Raw genomic sequence first — 21,413 nt, forward strand, 5'->3', positions numbered from 1 at the left:
CAGAGTGAGACAAAGTTACAAAGCAGACTGCCACATAAACCAAAAGATTATAAAATATAAAAGTATAGAGAAAGGATTGTTGTTTTCATTGATCTTCAGGAAAAACAACATGCAGTATTAGTACCTCTTTTGCCTGAGAGCAAAAGAGCAAGGGCTGTATCTGCAAGGCAGTGTCTTACAGGATGAGATTTGGAGACTGAATGTTGCAAATTATTACAGAACTACAGACCCACTGAAGAACAGTGCAAGTGCTAAGAGAAAAGGAAGCTATGAGACTACACTGGAGAAACTTTCTAGCAGTAGGACCTATGCAGCCACTTAGCAGTGCCTCAAGGGAAATATCATTCCCGTATACCATCAGGTTATTTGTACAGTGTAAGCCGATGTGCTGCACTGAACAGTCTTGGCTGCGAGAGGGATGCTGGAAGATCCCTTCCTAGAGGATGCCCCAGTCGCACCGCCTCCTTCCTCCTCCCTCCTCCTCCTCGGCCCGGCAGTGCCACCCGCCGGCTGCCGGCATTGACACAACGCCACACCTGCATGCGGGACAGGAGCTCCCGGCTGCGCTGCCGGGCTTCCACCTTCCCCAAATAATCCCAGCCTTTTAACCACCCAACCCGAACCCTTCCCCAAATAATCCCAGCCTTTTAACCACCCAACCCGAACCCTTCCCCAGATAATCCAAGCCTTTTAACCACTAACCCGAACCCTTCCCCAGATAATCCAAGCCTTTTAACCACTGTCTCTTGTACGAAGCTTGCCAAGGATAACCAAGTTCTGCACAGCCTTCAGAAGCTGTGCTAGCTCTTCCACCAGAGAAGAGGAATTTACTGAGTCAACAAAACTCCCCTGACAGCATTGGTGCCTGCAGGAATCTATTAAAAAGCTATTAAAATCTATTAAAAAGCTCAGCATTCAAAGTGAGAGTCAGGATGGCACTGCATTTGCAAATTCAAAAAGGCAAACACATTCACGAGCCTCTAATGAAGGGATTGTGGTGTGCAAGGAACAAGTTATAATGAGATGTTACGTTCCTTCCCCCAACTTTTAGAACAATAATGAAAGAAGGATTTATTGTCCTGTAAAATATGAAAGGAATATTATTCAGAGGACAGTGGTCTTCATTCTGTTAGACTGACAGACACAAGCCCTCTGGACTCAAATCATCTAATGACAGAACCTCCATTAATCCACAAAGCCTGGTTGTATCATGGCAATATGCAAGGCTGTTGCTACATTTAATAAATTTTTCTTCTGAGTAAAGTTAAACATTTTGATAAAGTGCAGAAAGCATTTAAGGAGAAAAGAAGTAATTACTGTGTCAGATTTTCATAAAGTTATAATTATAGAGCTGTTTAAGTTGAAAGGGACCTTAAAGATCATCTAGCTCCAACCCCCCTACCATGTTCTAGACATTAGTCAAAGCTGGCTAGTTGGGCAGGAACAGACACCAAAAGTCCCAAACCCTTCAGAAAACATAAATAGAAAAATGGTTAACAGAGAGACAGTGCATGCTTTTTAGTCAGAACACTTCCAAAACATCAATAATGGGACAAGTCAGAGGGGAAAAAAAGAAGGGAAGGGGGGATAGGGAAATGAGACATATATATCCCTGATATTAAATAATTGAGGTATATGTATCCCTGACATTAAGTACCTTGAGGTACATGTATCCCTGACATTAAATAATTAAGACACACATATATACATGGATAATCCCTCTCATACACTTTCATATGAAAGCATATCAACGATGAAAAGATAAAGTCTTTACAGATTAGTCAGTGCCTTCCCACCACTGCAGCTGACACATCTTCCAGCAGAGAATTGCTGAATGTACACCTGACAGAACTCAGCTGAGCAAGACAGATGGGTTTGACCTCTGCCACGCCATGTGCAGCTAAAAGGCAAACTACTTATACAAGTCCAGTTCTTTCAGATTGCTGTGGGTGCGCAGACAGCTCTCAGAAACTACTCAGGATGTTGGCAAAGGGGGCAGCTTTCTGGAGAGCAGCAGTGACAAACAGCTGAGCAGGTAACCCTGTGAGCTACAGCTGCAGTGGGTGAAGGCAGTGTAAGCCATGTAGTCCAGTGCCATGGCAACTAACAATTCTACTAAAAAGACTTCATTTGGAAACTTGCACATGGAGCCACGGCACTTGTTTCACAATCAACTCTTTTCTGCCTCTATTTACACTTTCACTTCTGCAATTTGGTGCTCCAGCTGGGTAAAAGCCTTTAGGCACAACTGGAAAGAAGGCATTTACACAAGGAGGAAGTTTTTATCTCTCCGGATTTTGCCAGTTGAGTCTGTGCTCAGCTCAACAACAGCATTAAATTGTTTCTCAACAGAAATTCTGTATTTCTGCAGAACCCAGAAACTCTGCACACCTACATGATGATAAGTAGCATTTCAAGTCACCCTGTAATGATGCCAATCCACGTGAAACCAGGGAACGCTTACGAAACAGACGTAAGTACAACCTGAGTTTGTACTGACTGTTGGATCACAAGTAAAAGACAGCTCAAAGACATCAAAGACACCTTTACATTCTCCTTAGCTAGCACTGCTGCATTCTTCAGAGACAGAGAGTGATCCCATTGCCCCCTATCTCACCACACCAAATGCCAAATATTGCAGAATTTTTAAATTTAATTCCTGAAAAACTTGAGAAAAAAATTCAGCTACCTCACAAACACCTAAATTACCCTAGATACAAAGAAATAAGTGCTTCTAGAAGAAGCACTTTCCTAGGAATGTAGCAGAAGCTTATATTTTGGTGTGTTTGGGGTTTTTTATATCAGCATACTACCAAAGCAGAAAGAATTTACGGGTTTGTTCATTAACAGTTTGACAGTTTTCCTTTTACAGATCTTATTTGCAGAACAGTGCAGTCAGAACTTCAGACAGAGAGAAGTTCTTTTAGTTCTCAAATAATTATCTCATGACATTCACATCTGCCAAAAGTTATAGCCTGACCAATAAATCACTGCAAACCCCAGGAAGCATTACTCCAGGGTTTATCTTCCCTATGGCAAGGCCATACTGCCTCATAAAAGGCGCTTTTCGGTTGTGGGCTAGTCTGCACGACCACTCAACACAACATTTTCACTGCAGATTTCCTTTTTTTGTCCTAAAATAAGACTCCTCCTTAGAAGTCAGCCATCCATGCATACACTCTGTGAGCAGTAAAAAAGTCTGCTTTGAGGATAGCTAGAGTTTTCTGTTCCATTCCTTCTCTTTGGAAAAGGATTCCTTACAAGATGGAACCAGAGTTCTCCAAATCTAAGAATTCATTCCAACAAAATACCAAGACAAAATCTGGAATGAGAAGTAAATAATATAATATATCTATATCTAAATCATATCATATAAATCACATCTAAATCATATATCTATATCTAAATCATATCATATAAATCATATCTAAAATCATTTAAGAGTATCTAACAAATTACAATCCAGAAATACAGATGTGTATATGACTCACCTCATATATCAATGTACAAAAAATTTTTTTCTCAAGTACTTGCAAAAAAAATCTAAAAAGGAATTTATAATTAATTGAGTTACTTCGACAGCTGGGGGGGAACAAGCCATCACACAAGCCCTTTGGCATCTTGTTTAAAAATATGTAGTTAATTTACTTACTTCCTTGCACTTCAACAGACAAACATGAATATGAATTAAGACTGAAGCCTTGAACAGTATACATCAATTTATGAAAGAAACAGCCCTGCCAAAAGAAAAACTGAATCCCATAAAACATTGAAGACTAATCTTAAAAATAACTAAAACAAATGCAAAAATAAACTAACTGCTGCCTATAACAACACTGACTTTTGGAACTGAGAAACAAGATATAGGTATTTTTGTGAGAATGCAAGGTTTAAGTTAGTACCAGATATTTTGAACTATATAATTCTATTTGCTTTTATAGGAAGGATATCCAAAGTTAATTATCCTTTTAAGAAAGGCCTACAGAATATGGGAGAAATACATTAGCAAACTACCAAAACAAACACATTTTAAAATACTATAGCATTAATAAAACTCACCAGTACTATAGTATCTTTTAAGTTCTGTGCGTCTGATGTCTTTCAGTTGATTGTACTTTTTCTTTTTCTTTTCCTTGTCTGGAGCAGTTTCCTTTTCCCCAGGAAATTTACAGTTGTCTTCAGAGGAACTGATTTGCTCCAAAATAACTTTACTTTCATCATCTTTCTCAGAAGGTGTTTTGGAAACAGGAGATCCAGGGGAATTGGCAGAGACAGTCTCACTGGTTTGTTTGACTTGCCTTTTCTTTTTCAAACTGTGCATAAAGAAAAGAAACCCACATTAAGATTCAGCCAACCTCTAGAGACAAGTAAACTCATTTTCTAAATTATCTTTTAAAAACTTAATTTAATATCAGAATTCCTTACAACCCTTTAAAAATCACACACTTGGCATCAGTAACTTGGTAACTCAGTCTTACCTAATACTATTTTTTCCATTATATCATAATCTTAAAGATACTTTCTCAAGAATAACTAAAAAGTTTTTACTGTTGTTTACTGAGGAGAAGGAACAAACAAACAAACAAACCATTGAAAAACTGTGGGTTTTTAAAAGGACCATACATCTAAACGTAAAAAACAAGCTACTGAATTAATGTTTTCAAGATTAAGCTTGGTATAAAATAAAACCTCAGATCACAATGTACTATAACACAACAGCTAACAACAATTCCACAGTCGACTGCTCCTGCTTTATAAAACCATCTGTTCTCATATAAACTTGTTGTTTTTTTCCATTTTGTCCAAGGTTATTTCCTAGAGGCCACTCATGCTAGTCCACAGCTGTTCCGGCACAACCCACACTAGCTGGTATTCCAAGTGTCACCCAGGAGCTCCTTCTGCAACATTATCAACGTGGCCACAAACTGCTTCTGCCAAAACATTCTCCAGCTGCCTAGATTTCTTCTGAGAGAAATCTTAAGCTACCTATAGATCTTCCAACTTATCACTATAGCAACACGAGTACTTTCTTTTTAGAAGACTCCTTAAAGCACAAATCAAATGAGAAAGATGCTTCAGGAATCCTAAAACAGAATTTTCTGCTAAATCACCATCTATAGCACTGAATTTGCTTAGTGAGAGCGAAGACTGACTTTATGGGTTGAGGGTCACTGTCACTAAAATAGTTCCCAATTAATCACTGACTCATACCATCCAAAATGAAAAACTAATCTATCTAATGCTCCTTCTCTTCAGTACATTAACTTATTGGTTACAAGGTACCTAAGGGAGCGAGTAGTACATTTATCTTGTTGATGCCAAAAGCTTTGCTTTGTGCACAGGAAGAATTATGCATAGAAAATACAGACAACCAGTGAGTCACCACAAATGGGAAAAGGTCTCATGAGCTCACAGCAGTAGCTTACGTAATACAGTAAGTTATTAATATAATGCAGGAGTTTCAGAGATTCTTTCTTCCACCTTTTACATTTATATCCTTTTCATGTATTCTTTTAGACTACAACATAAAAATACATAGAGCAACTGCAGATTTCAGAAAGACATTTCAGGCTACATACCTTTTTTTAAAAATAAAATACTAAAACCAGTTCCAAGTTCAGAATGCTTAGACTGAGAAGGGTCAGCTTCTCAGAGTACATGTGACCAACACTTTCCAGTGAGACACTTCAAAACACGACAGTATTATTGTATTGTTTGTGTTACAATTGGTCTCTATCACGCACATATGTATACATATTGCTTTCATGCGTCCCAAAATAAGAAGATTCACATCCTGCAGCCAATCCAGCGAGGATGCTGTGTTCCCCATTCACTTAAATTCACAGATCTGTAAGATAACTTGCAGTAGTAGCTCATGCTCTGCCCAGCAAGAGACAGTTACTGTATATTAAATTTATGGATTCAGTCCTGACTACATATGAAAATACCACAGAGCGTGTTTTAGAAAAGATAAAAGTGACTACATCTATTTAACAAATGAAGTGTTTAAACTGACTAAGTGTTAAACTAGACTAATTAAAATTTGCATATGCAAATGAGGCTCAATTTTAACTCGTAAGCCACAGCCCTTCTAAAAGGCTGCTGTAGCAATCACAAAACATTACAAACACTTTGCATGCACAACGTGTATATTTAGCTCTGGTGTAAATCTTGGCAATGCAGCCCTCTATGCTAAAATGGCATATTCCTACCATGGTTATACCCAATTACAGACTTCTAAATGAACCACATTCCTGACTTTTGACTCCAGTGACTCAATGACCTTCCTGTGTGGGTGCATATCACAGGACACCCAAATCACCTGCTTCAGCAGATGAGAACTAGCAAGCATCCAGTGGCACCCCAGTTCTACTCACACTGCAGCAGAGACTTCTGTCTTCAGATTCACAGTCTACTTGTTTTGATCACAAACTGTTTAGTAAGCTTTATGTAGTATGAATGTAGTATCTCAAAACAAGAGGAGAGCCCCTAGTGGAAACACAGAACCCTTTCTGGCAGGGGCAAAAAAAGAATAAAGAGTAAAACCTCTCTAGAGGTCAACAGTCCTTCTGACAATACCAACAGCTTCTGTCAGGACTTTCCTTAAAACTCCATTTTAACTGGAGTTTTCAAAGATGTCCCTAGCAACTTTTAGAATGAAGAGCTAAAACAGAACTGGCCCATTAGTGATAGAAAAAAGAAAAGCAGAAAGGAGAGTCTGAACTGACTCACTGCAATGCAATTGACTGGTTCTTGTCCTCAGTGTTTAATCCTGCAGCACACTCCCACTCCTACAGCACACTGGGGGCTCACTACACAATGCACAGCATCCCCAGCACACAGCTGCTGCTGCTGCTGTGAATGGGCAGTGTCACTGGTACTTCAGGTAAAAGTGATCAAGGGTCTGGGGACTCTATAATTTCTATTCCATCACCATGGCAGCTACCAGATTTTCAGATGGTGCCAGGCTTACTCCTGCCCATTGCTCTCTTTCAAGGCCATGACCATCCAACTCCAAAAGTGCTCATCTTGGCACTAGGAAAAAAGATGAAATTAAGACCAATTATCCATGACATTCCAGGCAGGACTCAGAGTAACTGCAACTCTGTCTAGGGTTATGATCTCTGCTTGCAAGATGATTCTTCCTGAGGTTCCTAAAGCCTGGTAAAAATTACCGATTCAGTGCTCCAATTCAGCGCTCCTGAAAAGCCTTGCCTGTAATATATCAAGGAAAACAAGATACAGCATTTAAAGCCATAATGGCAGCCTCAAACCTACTATGCTTTTTGACAGTATGCAGCCTCTTAGTAAAGCAAAGCCCTGTATACACACAAGGCAATTCATCATTAATGTACTCTGGTACAGGGCAGCAGAGACTGGGCTGTGAAGAGCACGGATGAAGGGTTTGGTTTACTGCATCTTAAACTGCATTCCCTTGAGGCACCTCCTTCAGCCTCCACTCACCCTTCTCTCACACTGACCTCTACATCCCACACAAGCTGCCAGTACTTCCACAGCTCAGAGTTCAAACCCATCACTCCCTAAAGAAGGTAGGGGCTGAAAGTCTAATCTACTCTTCTCTCAGGTCTCAGGTATTTGCTAACCTTCATGACAAGAGCTGATATGAACGATGGTTTTAAGAACATAATTTGTTGAATTATTTCTTTTTTCAACTATTTTGGAAGATTTTGAGTGGGTTTGTTCAGTTTCTAAGGGGATACCTGTGAACAAATCTAACATTCAGTTTTGTCCTAATAGTTATAAAAGTAAAAGGGATCTGAACAACAACAAAAAATTGAAACCCCCCCAGTTTGATCTTGTTCTGCAATTAAACCTGCCTTTCAGGCAAAACAAGATGCAAACAGTGAATTCATAAAGTGTTGCTGCAGAAAATGCTTGGTTTTCAGTATCAATTGATGGATATGTTGTGTTCCACAAAGAAAGCTGCTGGGGGAAAAAAGAAAAAGAAAGAAGCAGGGAGGTCAGTATAAACAAGCATCTTATCTGCAAAAACACTCCTGTTTATGAAGAAAGTCTTACACATCTGTACTTTCATTTAGAAACAAGATAACATTTTTCAAGCTAGTTGATTCTGACAGGCAAAACATTTCTTCTGAGTTTATACAGAGGGGGATCCGTTTCCAGCTCCTCTAGTGCTTTCTGAACAACAACCAGTGAGGCATTTTTGAAGTTTGTCCAAATACAAAGTTTGCCAGTAAAAGCAAAACTTACTACAAGACAAAGATAATCTAATTTAATAAAGACTAATGATCTGAAATGGGCACAATCTCAGAGTAGGCAGGTAAAAATGCAAGGTTAGCAGCGCTTACTTAAATTAATTTGCAGCTGTTTAATATCTTGGGCACTGACTTACAGGAAAACAGCTAGGAAGCATTCCAAGAAATAGCCTACTTCATCTTCCAGACCCAACTCTATTTGTCTGCCTATGAAAGTCAAATAACTAATTTTTAGAATAAAACAGCCTGAATTTCCCATTATACTTACAAGGCAGGTGGTTAGGATAAAAATAACTGCTCAGAGAAAAGAGGGGTGATTTTATCTGCTAACTTCCACTACAAACTACAAGCAACCAGTAAAGCAACTCCGACACTGTGACAATAAAGACATGGAAATCCAACAGTAACTTCTTTCCTAGAAATTCCATTTTGCTTTGCTTAACATTCAATAGGACAATTCAATAGGACCTCATTCAGTACATAATGGCACAGTCAAAGAGCCCTAGGTCCTTATCATAGGATGATCTAAAAAACTTCTGTGATAGTAAGGCATGTTTTTTATGATGTATTAGATTAATAAAGATCATACACCATGAACAACACTTGCTTTAGAAACAAAAGCATCTAATAAAGTGGCCCTCCAAAAATATAAACAAAAGAAGGGGGAAGGGAGAAGAAATCTTTTTATCTTTTGGCTGACAAGCCAAAGTTTTCCTTTTTGGATATTTTCCACAATGTGCATCCTCTAAAATGTGCCTTGATATCTGGCATATAATCATGTTAACATCCTGCAGAGCACAAACAGATCATGTTTCTCAAATATAATTTTTAAAAATCTATTTATGCATACAAACAATAAGATTACAAAAAAACCCTTTAAAACACTTCAAACACCTTAATCTGTTTTGTTCCCATTAAGATTCCTTTATATAAAAATTATTTGTATCCCAATTATTTACTTCAGAATTAATTATTTTAATCTTAATTTAAATATCTGCATTGATTATAATATATACTAGTTTCTTTCTACCCTCCATGCATTTCTCCACCCATCTGGAAGAGCTAAATAAATCAAATGTCATGTCAAAAAAAACCAAAAAACAAACCCTACCTACCTACAGCAATCTGACAGTACAAATCTCCATTAGTCACCCACTGGTCTGATCTTAATCAGGCCTTCTCTCCCAGCCTGCAGAGATCACCCCTCTCCCTTTTACCCAGCTCAGTGCCAGCACGACTCAGCCAGCTCCAGGCATGGCCCTGCTCTCATCCCACCCTTTGAACCTGAGGAATAAGCAAATCTCAGACAAAATAAATCATTGCTGCTTGCAAAGCCAAACGAAGTCAGACTGCTTGGCAAACCATAACAATTAACCCAGACCTTCCCAGTGCAGCTACTTTCACTTCAGCATAGAAACAAATACAAAGCCATTCACCCTCAGAAATCTTCCTAAAACTGAACAGCATCCACCCCACAAGGAAGCACACTCCATGGAACACCAGCTATTTTAGGCTGGCACATGTCCTGTTTTGGAAACAAGCAAGCCACAAGGCTGTGTGTTTACCATCAAAACAGACTATTAAGGCAAATGTAAGGGAGAGAACACATCTTTTGGCAGATATTTAAAAAATACCTTTATATATTTATATCTTTATAACTTCCACAGAGGGGAAAAAACTACAAAAAATCAAGTCTGAAAAAGTTATCAAGGACAACCATGTGGTTACAGTATGGTGGTTGCAGACACTCAAAAGTGTCCATAACCTGGTCATTCCAAAGGCCAAAAAACAACTCCTGAGAGCTCTGATGTTAGTAGCACAGGTCAAAGCTGGAAATTTCCACTTTTATTGGAGCTCCTGTTACTGATTGACAGCAAGTACCAGGACCAGGCTTCACAGATGGTCAGCCAGCAGCAATGCTCAAGAAAGCTGGCATGCTCCAGAGAGTGAAGTGCTGTACTGACAATCCAGGGTATGTCTATTTTCTTCCCAATATTGCCATTAGCTTAAAAACCAAGTCACTACATGCGTTTCATCAGCTGCAGTGTGGAGGGGAGGATTTGCAGTAAAGTTGTTCTGGAATTTTAAAGACACTACACTTTCTGATGAATTCTTAGATTAAGTAAAATATGTTCATCTCCCCTCCCAGTTTTCTGACTTAGATCAGGGAATTTTAAATATCTCATCCAACGTATTTTATGTTTATTTTAGGAGTGGAAATAATCTCTGTTTCCCTGGGTAAAACTCAAAGAGGGTTTTGAGCTGTCTGGAAGTTTTTGTTGTCCTAAATTTAAGACCATAGTGCTCCCATACACCCTAACAAACTTTTCATTTTCAAAAGCAAAAGTATCCCCATCTTTTCTGTTTACTTAGCAAAAGAGGTTATGATGTATTCAGCACTCGGTTGCCATGACAACAATTTAATAAAATCTTTTCCATAGGAAAAGGATTCTGGAAAGCTATTTTGCTTCCTTTAGACATCTATTTGATTCTCTCCCTTATAACCTTAGTTACTGCAAGCTCTCAAAGACCAGCCTTAGGCAGAAGGCAAAATGAAGAAGTCGTTCCCTTCAGATGACTCCTTTAACTTTGCCAGAAGTTGACTTAATAGGCTTATTCAGTCAGAGCAGCACCACAGAACTATTTTGTCACAAATACCAAATTGATTTTTAACACATTCCCATGGTGCTCCTCCTGCTTTCGTCTGCTGACAGTGCCAGACACTCTCTCCTACTGTGGTGCTCATTCATCACCCCAAAGGGCTCCTACACATGCCAGGAATTCTTCTGAAAGTAGCTCAACTAGACATTCTCCCTGCACTGAAGGCCTGGCAAGGGAGGGATGGCCCTGCCCTGTCACCTCCTGTCACCCTGGCTGGCTCCCAGCTGCTCTCCCCCACTTAATGCCAGCCCCTGGAGCCAGCACTCCCCTCCACACCAGCTGAGGGAAACTGCAAGGAAACTGCAACTGCAGTCACACAGCAAGGGAGGATCTTACAGAGAAGCTGCACAGGAGTCACACCATAGTAAACTTTTCTATTTTGATGAGGACAGTAAGCTCATCAAGCTGGCTGACGCATCTCAAGTTCCTCCAAAGCTTTGGTAAACTCCTCACTCCCTGCCTCGACTGAACACTCTTCATAAAACTCAAATTCCATGAAAAAAAGAGTAAGGCCCTTTAACATATATATTTAATTAACATAGGGAAACAAGATGCAAGAATTGAGACCAATCCCAAAGGCAACAACAGAGTACATGGAAAGCTCCGGGGGGACGTGTGCTACTCCATACAGTTGTTGCTCCACATCCACTTTCTCAGACCACCCATGTAACAAAATTTCCTGATAACAGAAAGCAGTTTTAGTATTGATTAAACTGCCTGAAAACAGAAAGAAATTTAGTGCTCAGTAACTCAAATGGCAATAAACATCCGCAAGGAAGCAATAAAACAGTAGGTGAAAATCAATGGTCATTTACAGAAAACCCACAGGAAATGTGCCACACATCATGCAGCAGCAATGTAGCTGGAAACCACCTCCAGGAAAAATATCTCCAGGGGTGCTATCTTAGTATCTCTTATATGAGAAGTACCAAAGATACCAAATTAAATTCTTTCAAGAATTACATTCAGATAAAAGTGAAATCCAGACAAAAATAAATAGCTTAGGCATGTTGTTTGCCAAAGATGTAAAAAGGTACAAAGAGCCAATATGAAAATTCATCATGGCAGGGCCATGGAGAACACAGTGACAGGGATACAGTCTTTCAGTTTTGGTGATTTGGTTGGTTTGTTTTGGTTCTAGGGGCTTGTTTGTTTTTTTCTTTCTCAGAAGGACACTACATGGCAAACTGTTAGAAGGCAGTACACACGTGGGCAGACTCTTTAAGGATACCTGCAGGCACTCCCTTTCTTTTTCCCACCCCTCATTCTAGAGCATGGGTGCCTGGACCCCAGCAGAAATCAAGAATGGTGAGTGCAACAGTAAGGAGGCAAAAAGCAGCAAACCTCCAGAGCTACACACTATTTGAGGAAAAGGAGACTTGTCTCAAAGCCTGTAGCTCAAAGCAGCACTTTAAGCCACTTCTATTAGCAAAAGGTGGTGCCTCCCTCTCTCTCTGCTCACCACTGATTCTGGCCCCAGGAGCTGTCCCCATTCTTGCACAAACCCATTTGTTGCAGCTGCACAGGGATCAGACCTGGGAAACTGTGTAGGTTAAAGGTAATCCAGCAAAAATACCAACACATGAATTAATTTTTCAAAATTGGATCCCCCATTAGATCCCACCTGGCTGTGCTAGCATTGGTGCCAACACAAAAGGAGGCAGCCTTTTGTAAGCAGAGGCAAGACTGCTCCTCCAAGCAGGGATCTGGCTGAGATGGAAGGGTTTGTCAAGCAACAGCCTCTGCTAGGTTACTTGAGACCAGTAAAAAGAGGATGCCAGAAAGCCAAACCAGGCACACACCACACCATGCCCAACAGACCTCTGGACTGGAGCACTGAAGTGGTCATGGCAGATTCTTCCCACTTATCCAGAAAAGGTGCTTTGATGATGGGAAATTTTCATAAACATTGGCACTCCAAGGGCTGAAAGATGGGCAGCTTCCCCTGCTGCAAAAAGGAAACAGTGACTTTGTTCCTGCTTCTCCAACAGCAGCAGAGAGAGAAGAAAGTGTTGTTTTCTCCATAAAAAGCATCTTAATGTTGAGTAAGTTGATACAACTCAGTAAGTGAAGTCACCTGTCAGTGTTTGCTGACCAAAAGGGTTGGGGTGATCCAAAAGTTGCTGTGGTTGAGAAGTCAGTGACCAAAATAAAGTCAAAAATTCAACAGTTTTCTTATTTAAATAACCAATAATAGAGATAGCTTAGAGAGGGAGAGGACTTGAAGTACCTGTTTTTGCATTAGCCTTTGCTTTTCTTAAGAAAGTTACTTTGCAAATTACCATTTAAATTTCAAAGTGCTCTGCATCACTGCATCAAGCTCTATGGCATCAAACTATAAGATTTAATACAGCTTAAAAAAGAAAAACATGAAGGAAAAAAATACACTTTCTCCTTTATATCATTAATAGACAAGGCCAAGGTTTTTTCTTTAAAAAAAACCTCCCTAAATGGAAGCCAAACCAATGGCTTTAAATGCTAACTTTCATAATAACACCAAAATTATCCAAATGTCACCACATATTTCTCAAGGATTCTGTTAGTAACAGCTGGATATCACAGTATAAGAGATGCTGTGCACAGGCCTACAAACAGGTTGTAAACTTATCTATTCAGGAACAAATTTCAGCAAAAAACACAGCAATGTGAGTGGAAAAAGGCTTTATTTAAAGTATTTTAGAGTAATTGCTAAAACCAATGTCAACCAACCAAATGCATATCTCATTTCTCAACATTGTCCTCAAACAACCTGCATTCATTGTCCTCAACTTGCAACCTATTTTGCATGTTGAGCAGTTTGATGGCTTTCCTGACAGACTTCCCATGAACTGGCATGCAGCACAGAAGAAATGTCCAAGTTAATTTAGGATATTGTAACATGGATTAAAGTTCTGAAAAGACACACAGCCATGTTATCATGGAGGAATAAAAAGGAATCTGTAGTTTCAGTGTTTAGAATAATGGCTGATATTGTCTCATACAATATTTCATAAGTGAGAATTTCATAAGTGAGATATTTCATAAGTGAGAATCATAATCAATCTACACCCTGAACAGGTGTCTGCATCATATCTGTACAAAATAATATGGCATCACCTTTTTAATATTGTAGTGAAAAGGCCATTAACGACAGGTATAAAAATGACAAGACAGGGAGAGCTTGCCTACATGGAACAGTCACATGGCAGGCATGTACAAATGTAACTTCTAACAAGCATATACCTTAAAATGAGAATTTGACATGGTCTGATATTTTTCAGCAGCCATACCATTTACATCAGTGTAGTCGGTCCTCAATTACACTCATCAGAGATAAAATGTGTATTAATTACTACTTCTTAAAACTCCTGTGTGGGTTTTATATCAAATATTATATTCTTTTTAATTTATTTTTGCCTGAAGAATATTTGCATTTTTTCATTTTCTCTTCAACTGAAACTTTTAACCTGCAGTCAAAATGTATATGGCTGGGAGGGGAAGAAGCAATGACTTCAGGGAAAATGAAAAAGCCAAAAGTAAACCTTGCCCTCTGTCAGCGTGATGGAAGATGGGAAGACACAAGAGGCTCTGCTCTATCTCCATGTTCTCTGGACTCTCTAAGCCCATGAGGCCTCACTGCACTTGAGGCAGTAGCTGAACTAGAATAATAAGCTGAGGAAAAGAGGAATGTAATTCTGAGAGGGAGCCCTTCTGCTCCTTGCAGCAGCACACCCAGGAGGCCGAGTGCTGCTGTCCCCTCCCTGCACATGCAGAGCAGGAGGGTGGTGAGGACAAGCAGGCCAGGAGCTATCTTCAGCTCTCCTGGTACTTTCAAGGACAATAACCTCCTATCAAACCCAGCCAGCCCACGCCAGATAAAGAAGGTGCTCTGTGACATTGTGTCCTGCTGCCTGCCATTATTCCCTTCTGGGCTGGGAAGGGAAGCTTTCTGGCATGCTGGCTCCTACCCCGGCTATGGCAGGTGGGTAAGGAGCTGCTGGCATTCCCTCCCCTCCCCTCTGGTGCTCTGGCACCTCTCCCTGCAGCCACAGTGCTTTGGACCTGCTCCCACCCCTCGTGCCTGCACAGCTCAGCTCCTACAAGCAGCTTTCACTGTTCTGTAACACCTAACAGTCTGGTTCCTCACACGCATAAAATTGCTCGGATGCATCTGTTCATGGGACCAGAGTCATATGCTGTAGTTTTGGATTGCCAGGAAAAAAAAAAAAAAAAGAAAAAAATGGTTTTGGCAGTATTTGCAACAACAAAAAAATCCTTCTTAGCCTCGTGCAAGCAGAACTGCAACATGCAGCACCTGCTGCGGTCCAGGTGGAAAGAGCAGCATCATCTTTTTAACATTTAGCTCCCTAACAGATAGGGAACATACAGATAAATCTTCTGCCTGAGGAGATTTGACTTTTAAAGATTGTCTGATTGAAACATGTGATTGACACCTTCAAACCATTTATTTATAGAAGCAGTACTGAAAGTAAAAATCCATTATAGAAATGCATTGTTATGCCAAAACCATAATATAATTTAAACTAAGCTTACCCATGATTGGCTAGCTGTTAAGCTTACACCTACTGAAATAAAAATAGCCAGTCCAGAAAAATAGTAGCAAAAGCCTGAAGTTATTAGCAGTATATTAAGTGTTTCACAAGACAAGTTCTCTGTGCCAGAAACTGCTGCCTCACAGGAAAATACTCAGTGTATTAAGACATCCAGAGGGCTGATTTTATGGCTTATTTACATTACAAAGGTTTTCCAGTATAGGGACAATTATCTCCCTCCTCCCCAAATTCCTAACCACTCCTGCTGCTCTCCTTGGGATATTCTCTCACATAAATCAATAGGAGGAATCCCACAGATCTTGGTGGACTAACATAAGAGACTTAAAGCATAGGTAACATACATCTTCAAATTTCAGATGATCCTAGGAAACTCTCCTTGCTCAGACTACAGAGTAGGACAGAAAAAACCACCAAAAACCTACACTTAACAAGTCACCTCCAGATAATCAGATTGGGAGGCGCAGGGTGGGGTGGAAGAAATCCCTTCCAAACACTGTCTGGCAGCTGGATTAACACTGAGGGCATGAGAGTTTACCATGGGGAGCCTAAGGCCACCAGGAATATGCACACAGCCTCTTACCCTTTGAAAGCTCCAGAGCAGAGGCAAAAAGCTTCATTTCCTTGGGGAGGCAAGAGTGGGGAGCCCAATGCCTAAAGGCATGCAGCAAAAACTTCAGAACGTGCATCTAGTAGTTCAGATGCAGTGCAAGCAGACAGGTGTACCCACAGTATTTCCCCTCTTACCAACAGAATTCCCTTAGTTAGCTATATAGTGCTTTCCAGTCTCTCATACAGAGGGGGAACACTGCCCCCTTCCAAAAGCATGTTCCTGCAGGTATCATTCATCCCTTTCCCCTTAAACATGCAGCACTCTTAGCAAAAATAGACTATATAATGTAGCATGGCATATGGCAAAACCATACAGGCAAAAGCCTCAAATGATGGTAGATACAAAGGCAAGCAATTTTATTCATGAGCCAGAAACGCTTTCCCTGAGGATACATGTCTGTCTTCTTATCAACCTGTGTTTTCTTCAATCCAGCAAACTCTAACTTAGCTCACAATGCTGACTGTTCTCCTTCTCAAAATACTGTACAGCCCACTCCCTACTCCCCGTGGTACAAAGCACAGGAGAGTTGACCAGGACTGCTGCCAAAAGGAGGTAAGACAGCTGCTATTTATCAGAGCATGAGCAGAAGCTGATTAACAGCACCACTAAAAAGTCAGTACCATTAGGCATCTCTTTAGGTGGCTGCTTCTGGAAGGTGCCTTCATGCTGGGGCAGCTCAGTGATGGCAGCTCTGTCATCCATAAAGACATGGCAAAACCAGAAGGCTGAGTGTGACCACTTCCTTCCAGCAGCATCTTACACAGCATCACTTCAAAATCAACCATGACACCACACTTCTGCCAAGTATTATGCTACATTTCCACCAGTGTTTAAGCTAGACCTAATTTTAAAACAGTTCACTGGGGTTAAACAGAATTTTATGCAGTAGATACATCAACTGCCTAAGAACAGAAGAGAACACCTGGGAGGCTGAAAGGACAAGACCATATCTACAGACACTACAGAAACAGTACAACAATTTAAAAATGTAATTATATCAGATACAGTAAGAAGTCTGTATCTCACCTATCCAGAAATCCACTTTGTAAAGCCTACAAATTTCATCATTTTTAAGATAAGTCTTTAAATCCTTCCAAGAGCAAAAGGGTAAATGGCATCGCCCAGGAATGTCCAGGAATGGCTGGACCAGGAATGTCCAGCACAGCCCTCAGTGCCTGGCATTCCCAGCTACAGGCTGCAGGAAAGGGAAGTAGAGGAAGACAAATTACATTGCAACTATGTTAATAGCCATTGTTATCCAAACTGCACAGATGTCTACATTAAAAGACCCATGGTGTAACTATTTATGTTCTATAAAGAAGGCTAAATAAGTTTCTTCTCAAAGGCTGATTAAGAGACATCCAAAGGTCCCTTTGGGAAAAGCAAATTTAAGGTTATTGAGTGCTTCTCTCTAACAATCCAACCTTACAAGAATCTTGCAAGGTGAAAAATTATGATATTACTGGTGTGACACAGTACATTTGGAGATTAACTAAACTCTGCCTAGTCTGCTCTCAAAGAAATCAAGAATAACACAAAACTCCACCTTTCTTCTCTGTCCTAAAAAAAGCCTCTTCCTTCAGAGGCCACACTGTTACCCAAGACTCACTTCACATGCAGGGGGAAGTGAATGGGTGAGGAGGTTAACCACGCTTCCTGTCTTACACAAGCTTTGTATCTCCATGAACAGCATTTCTGGTACTGGAAAGTTTCAAAGAAGCCTGAGGAAAGCCTCAGGGCCCCATTAAATACTTTCACTAATTCTGTTAGCAGTAACAAAATTCTTCCTCAATCCTAAATGACTCCACTACTCTTGAGGATGAAAGCACTGGAAAGAACTAAGACTACAGAAACCACTATCTTGTTTATGTATCCCAGAGGAAGCACTCACATTGGGAATAATTCTGTGATTTAAAGACTAAACAGAAAATGGTGATTCATGCTCTTTTGCTGAATTCTGTCCTGCACCCTAGAATTACAAGACTGCTAACCCAGAAACCTCAGCATCCAGAAAGCAACTCCAATGTGAGATGAGGAAACAGTTCCCAAGATAAACAGCTGTTCAACTTCTCCCAGGCAACACTTCAGAAAAAGCAGGTTCAATTTTCAATTTCCCTCCCAACTCTCATTCTCCAGATTTACACTATGATAAAAAGAAAACTTTATATATATATATATATATATATACACATCTATACATATATACACACACACATATATATACACACAAAAAAGTTTGTAAGCAATGACTAGCCAGTGTCTCTCAAGTATCTGAAGGACCTGACCAACCTCCCAAAGCCCCACCTAACAGGTCCCAGGGATGCTGTCAGTGAAATTCTAGACATTTTTCAACTTCTTACACAACATTTGCAAAGGGCAGCTAAAATACTGACCTGCAGCACAAAAGACAGAATGTTTGCTAAAAACATTGAAACCACTCAAGCATAAGTACCTGGCAGGGAAATCATAACACTGTGTGTTTCAGAAAATATTTTATGGGGTTTTTTTCAGCTATCCACCATAGCAAATCAACTATCCTGCACACACACACCCTAAATAACAGAGCAAATAATAACCAGTGTGCCCCATAAATTTGAAGTAGTGATATATTCAGCCTTTTTTACAAAATAGAATGCCTCAGGCATACATGATATTGCCTGAAACAATATGAATAAAATGCAATACTGTTATTCAGTTTCAGTAACTCAATTATGAGGTAATGTTTATATATCTGGAAGCAGAGCTAAGATATTTTCATTGTACAGATGAACTGAAATGATGTATTATTTCCTAGAGCCATTTAAAAATATTTAAGCATCTCCAGGATCTTGGCTTGACTAGTCTTCACACCCAAGATAAACCTCCATGATGGTTTAAAAACAATGTGTGGAAAACTTTTCCTCCTAAAAGCAACAAATAAAATATGGGTGCTACAGGAAACCAGAATAAACATCAACACATTGGCTCAGGAGAATGAGAACAATTGCAAGGAGGCAACTGCTGGAGGAATACTGAGCTGAGGAACAGCCAATACTTAAGTCTGTTACATAGATATAATGAGCCTGGCCAACAAGAACCACACCTAACAGAAAACTTATTAAAAGGTCTCACATACATGAGATGCCCTCCAGGAAGTAACTTTGTACATATATATCTTATCTAGGTTTTCCTCTCTCCTAGCCACCACTGATGCCCTTTTTCCACACAGCCCCTCTGTGCTCAGTGTGTTTTTATTTCATCATCCTACTGTGCCTTTACAGCCACAGGAATAAAAAATATGAACTGCAGAATTAGTGAATATGGGAAAAAAACAGAAGACAGGAAAAGTCCAAATGAGATGCTTACAAATCTGACAGCCTGCAATATGCAAAAGACTGACCAAGGGAGTGACCACAGCCTGTCAGACCAAGGGTCTGTGCAAGCCAACATCCTGCCTCCAACAGCTGCCAAGAGCAAGGATCAGGGAAAAACAATAACATGACAATTACATATAATGCCTTCCCCAGCACAGCTTTCCAGAATCTAGCTGCTAACAGCTCAGTAGTTATGTATCAATTATTCCTACCGTTGGAATTGTTGTGAATACTTAAAAGGAAAGCTATGGTTAGGTTATAACCAGCTATGGGACTGAAAAACTGAAAACCATTTGTTGTATGGTTTTATTTATTTTTAAGTATCAAAAATAATTGGAAGGAGAAAAAATCTGTAAATTGGAGCTGGTAAGAAGTAAACAACAACTGCAGTAAACACTTATATTTATCTTTTTTAAATCTTGGGTTTAATGTATAAACCTTCACCTGTGTGGATGTAAATATAGGTATCTAAGCCAAGAACCTAAATCAAGTTAAAACATGCTGTGAATTCCTTTATTTCCCTTAGATATTGGCATCATAAGGAAAGAGGAGGTGAGCATCAAGCTATACAACTAGCTTCAGGTTCTAAAAAAGTATTAAAAACCTGGAGCTAAAAGGAGTCTCTGCCTACTGGGATGGTCTTTGGAGCATGTCCTAGACCTTTGTGTGGTTTTCTCAGTAGAATGATGGTAGCAAGACCAATGTAAACTCAATAAACACAAAGGCACCCAAATCCCAGTGAGAATATTTTCCCTAGTACAAGTGCTTCGTTTTTGGCTTCAGAAATATGGTTCTCAGTAGTGACCAAAAAGAAACTGAAAACTAAAATTCATAATTCCCCTGGAAACTATTAAGAAATCATTCAACAGAAGTATGGCTTTTACAGTTCATCTCCACACAGATTGTTCAGATTAAGTCACCACAAGTTGAAGACACAGCAATTAATAAAATTAATGTAAGTATTTTGGTCAACTTGTTGAAAAGCAGCAATTTTTCATATAAAGTACACATTTCTTTTCCCTAAGACAGTAGGAGACAGCTACTTAACACAGGATTGTACAAAGCATGGAAAATGCTCAGCAGCTCACTGCGATGAATGCTGAGACCCAGAAAATCTGAACCTGAAACAGCTCCTTTTCTCATTCTTCCAAAAAACTATTCAAACTCTTCCTTTATGATTTCTCATATCCTTTAACTGCTTGTCCAAAGATATCCAGTATCACACAATAGCACATGCAAAATATATCCAGCACATGCAAAACAATTCCACTTTCAAGCTGTACATACAGCCTTCCAGACTACCAATTTATATCCAAGGCAATTCTTTCCATGTGATACACAGCACTCATTCTGGTAGTTTCTTCCTAAATTAAGTTGAAAATTTAATGGCTACTCATTTTATGAGGTGAAATACCCCTAAACTCAAACCTACATAAATGGCCAAGGGAAACGAGGCTCTACATCCTGTGAGAGGGAAGATGCACAGGCAGAGGGAAATAGGAGGTTTTATTTGGGTTCATGGCACATAATCCCAATAAAAAGCACCAAAAGCCACAGTAGAGCCATTACACAGAAATGTGCCACTGCACATGCATTACACTGTGCCATCTGGTTTTGGACTTGCTGAATACCAGCACAGATCCTGGTCCATTTGGGAGCCAGTGACACAGAAGGCAACAGAAATGCCTAAAAACATGATTGGGAAAAAAAGGCCAAAAAAAAAAGACTATTCTGTGTAGTTAAGTAGGAGTAGCAGTTAAATAGGGACATATTGCATAAGAGAAATTTATGCTCATGTTACTCTTAAACTTTCACTTCTTGCCTGTTAAACTCCTACAAGCTGTAACATTTTATCTACACATGGAATCTAAATCACTCTTTAAAAAGTTTTGAAGACATTTCTGTTTTGTTTGGAAAAAATCACTTTTTTGGTTTCCTGAGAACCAAGGCAAAAAATAAGCCCTTTACCCCAAAACACAGTGGGTAAAATTGCATTTGG

At 39.7% G+C, this 21,413-nt stretch overlaps 1 protein-coding gene across 3 annotated transcripts in view; it reads right to left on the minus strand.

The window, feature by feature from the left end:
- Positions 1-21,413, minus strand: part of NCOA7 (nuclear receptor coactivator 7) — an 82,950-nt gene that overhangs the window by 36,620 nt on the left and 24,917 nt on the right. For all 3 annotated transcript variants that reach the window (XM_058020116.1, XM_058020117.1, XM_058020115.1), the window contains exon 3: positions 4,060-4,313. In XM_058020116.1, coding sequence (XP_057876099.1) covers positions 4,060-4,313 — 254 coding nt within the window. The remainder of the gene's footprint in view (positions 1-4,059; positions 4,314-21,413) is intronic.

This window comes from Melospiza georgiana, chromosome 3 (assembly GCF_028018845.1).
Source record: "Melospiza georgiana isolate bMelGeo1 chromosome 3, bMelGeo1.pri, whole genome shotgun sequence".
NCBI classification, from domain to species: Eukaryota; Metazoa; Chordata; class Aves; order Passeriformes; family Passerellidae; genus Melospiza; species Melospiza georgiana.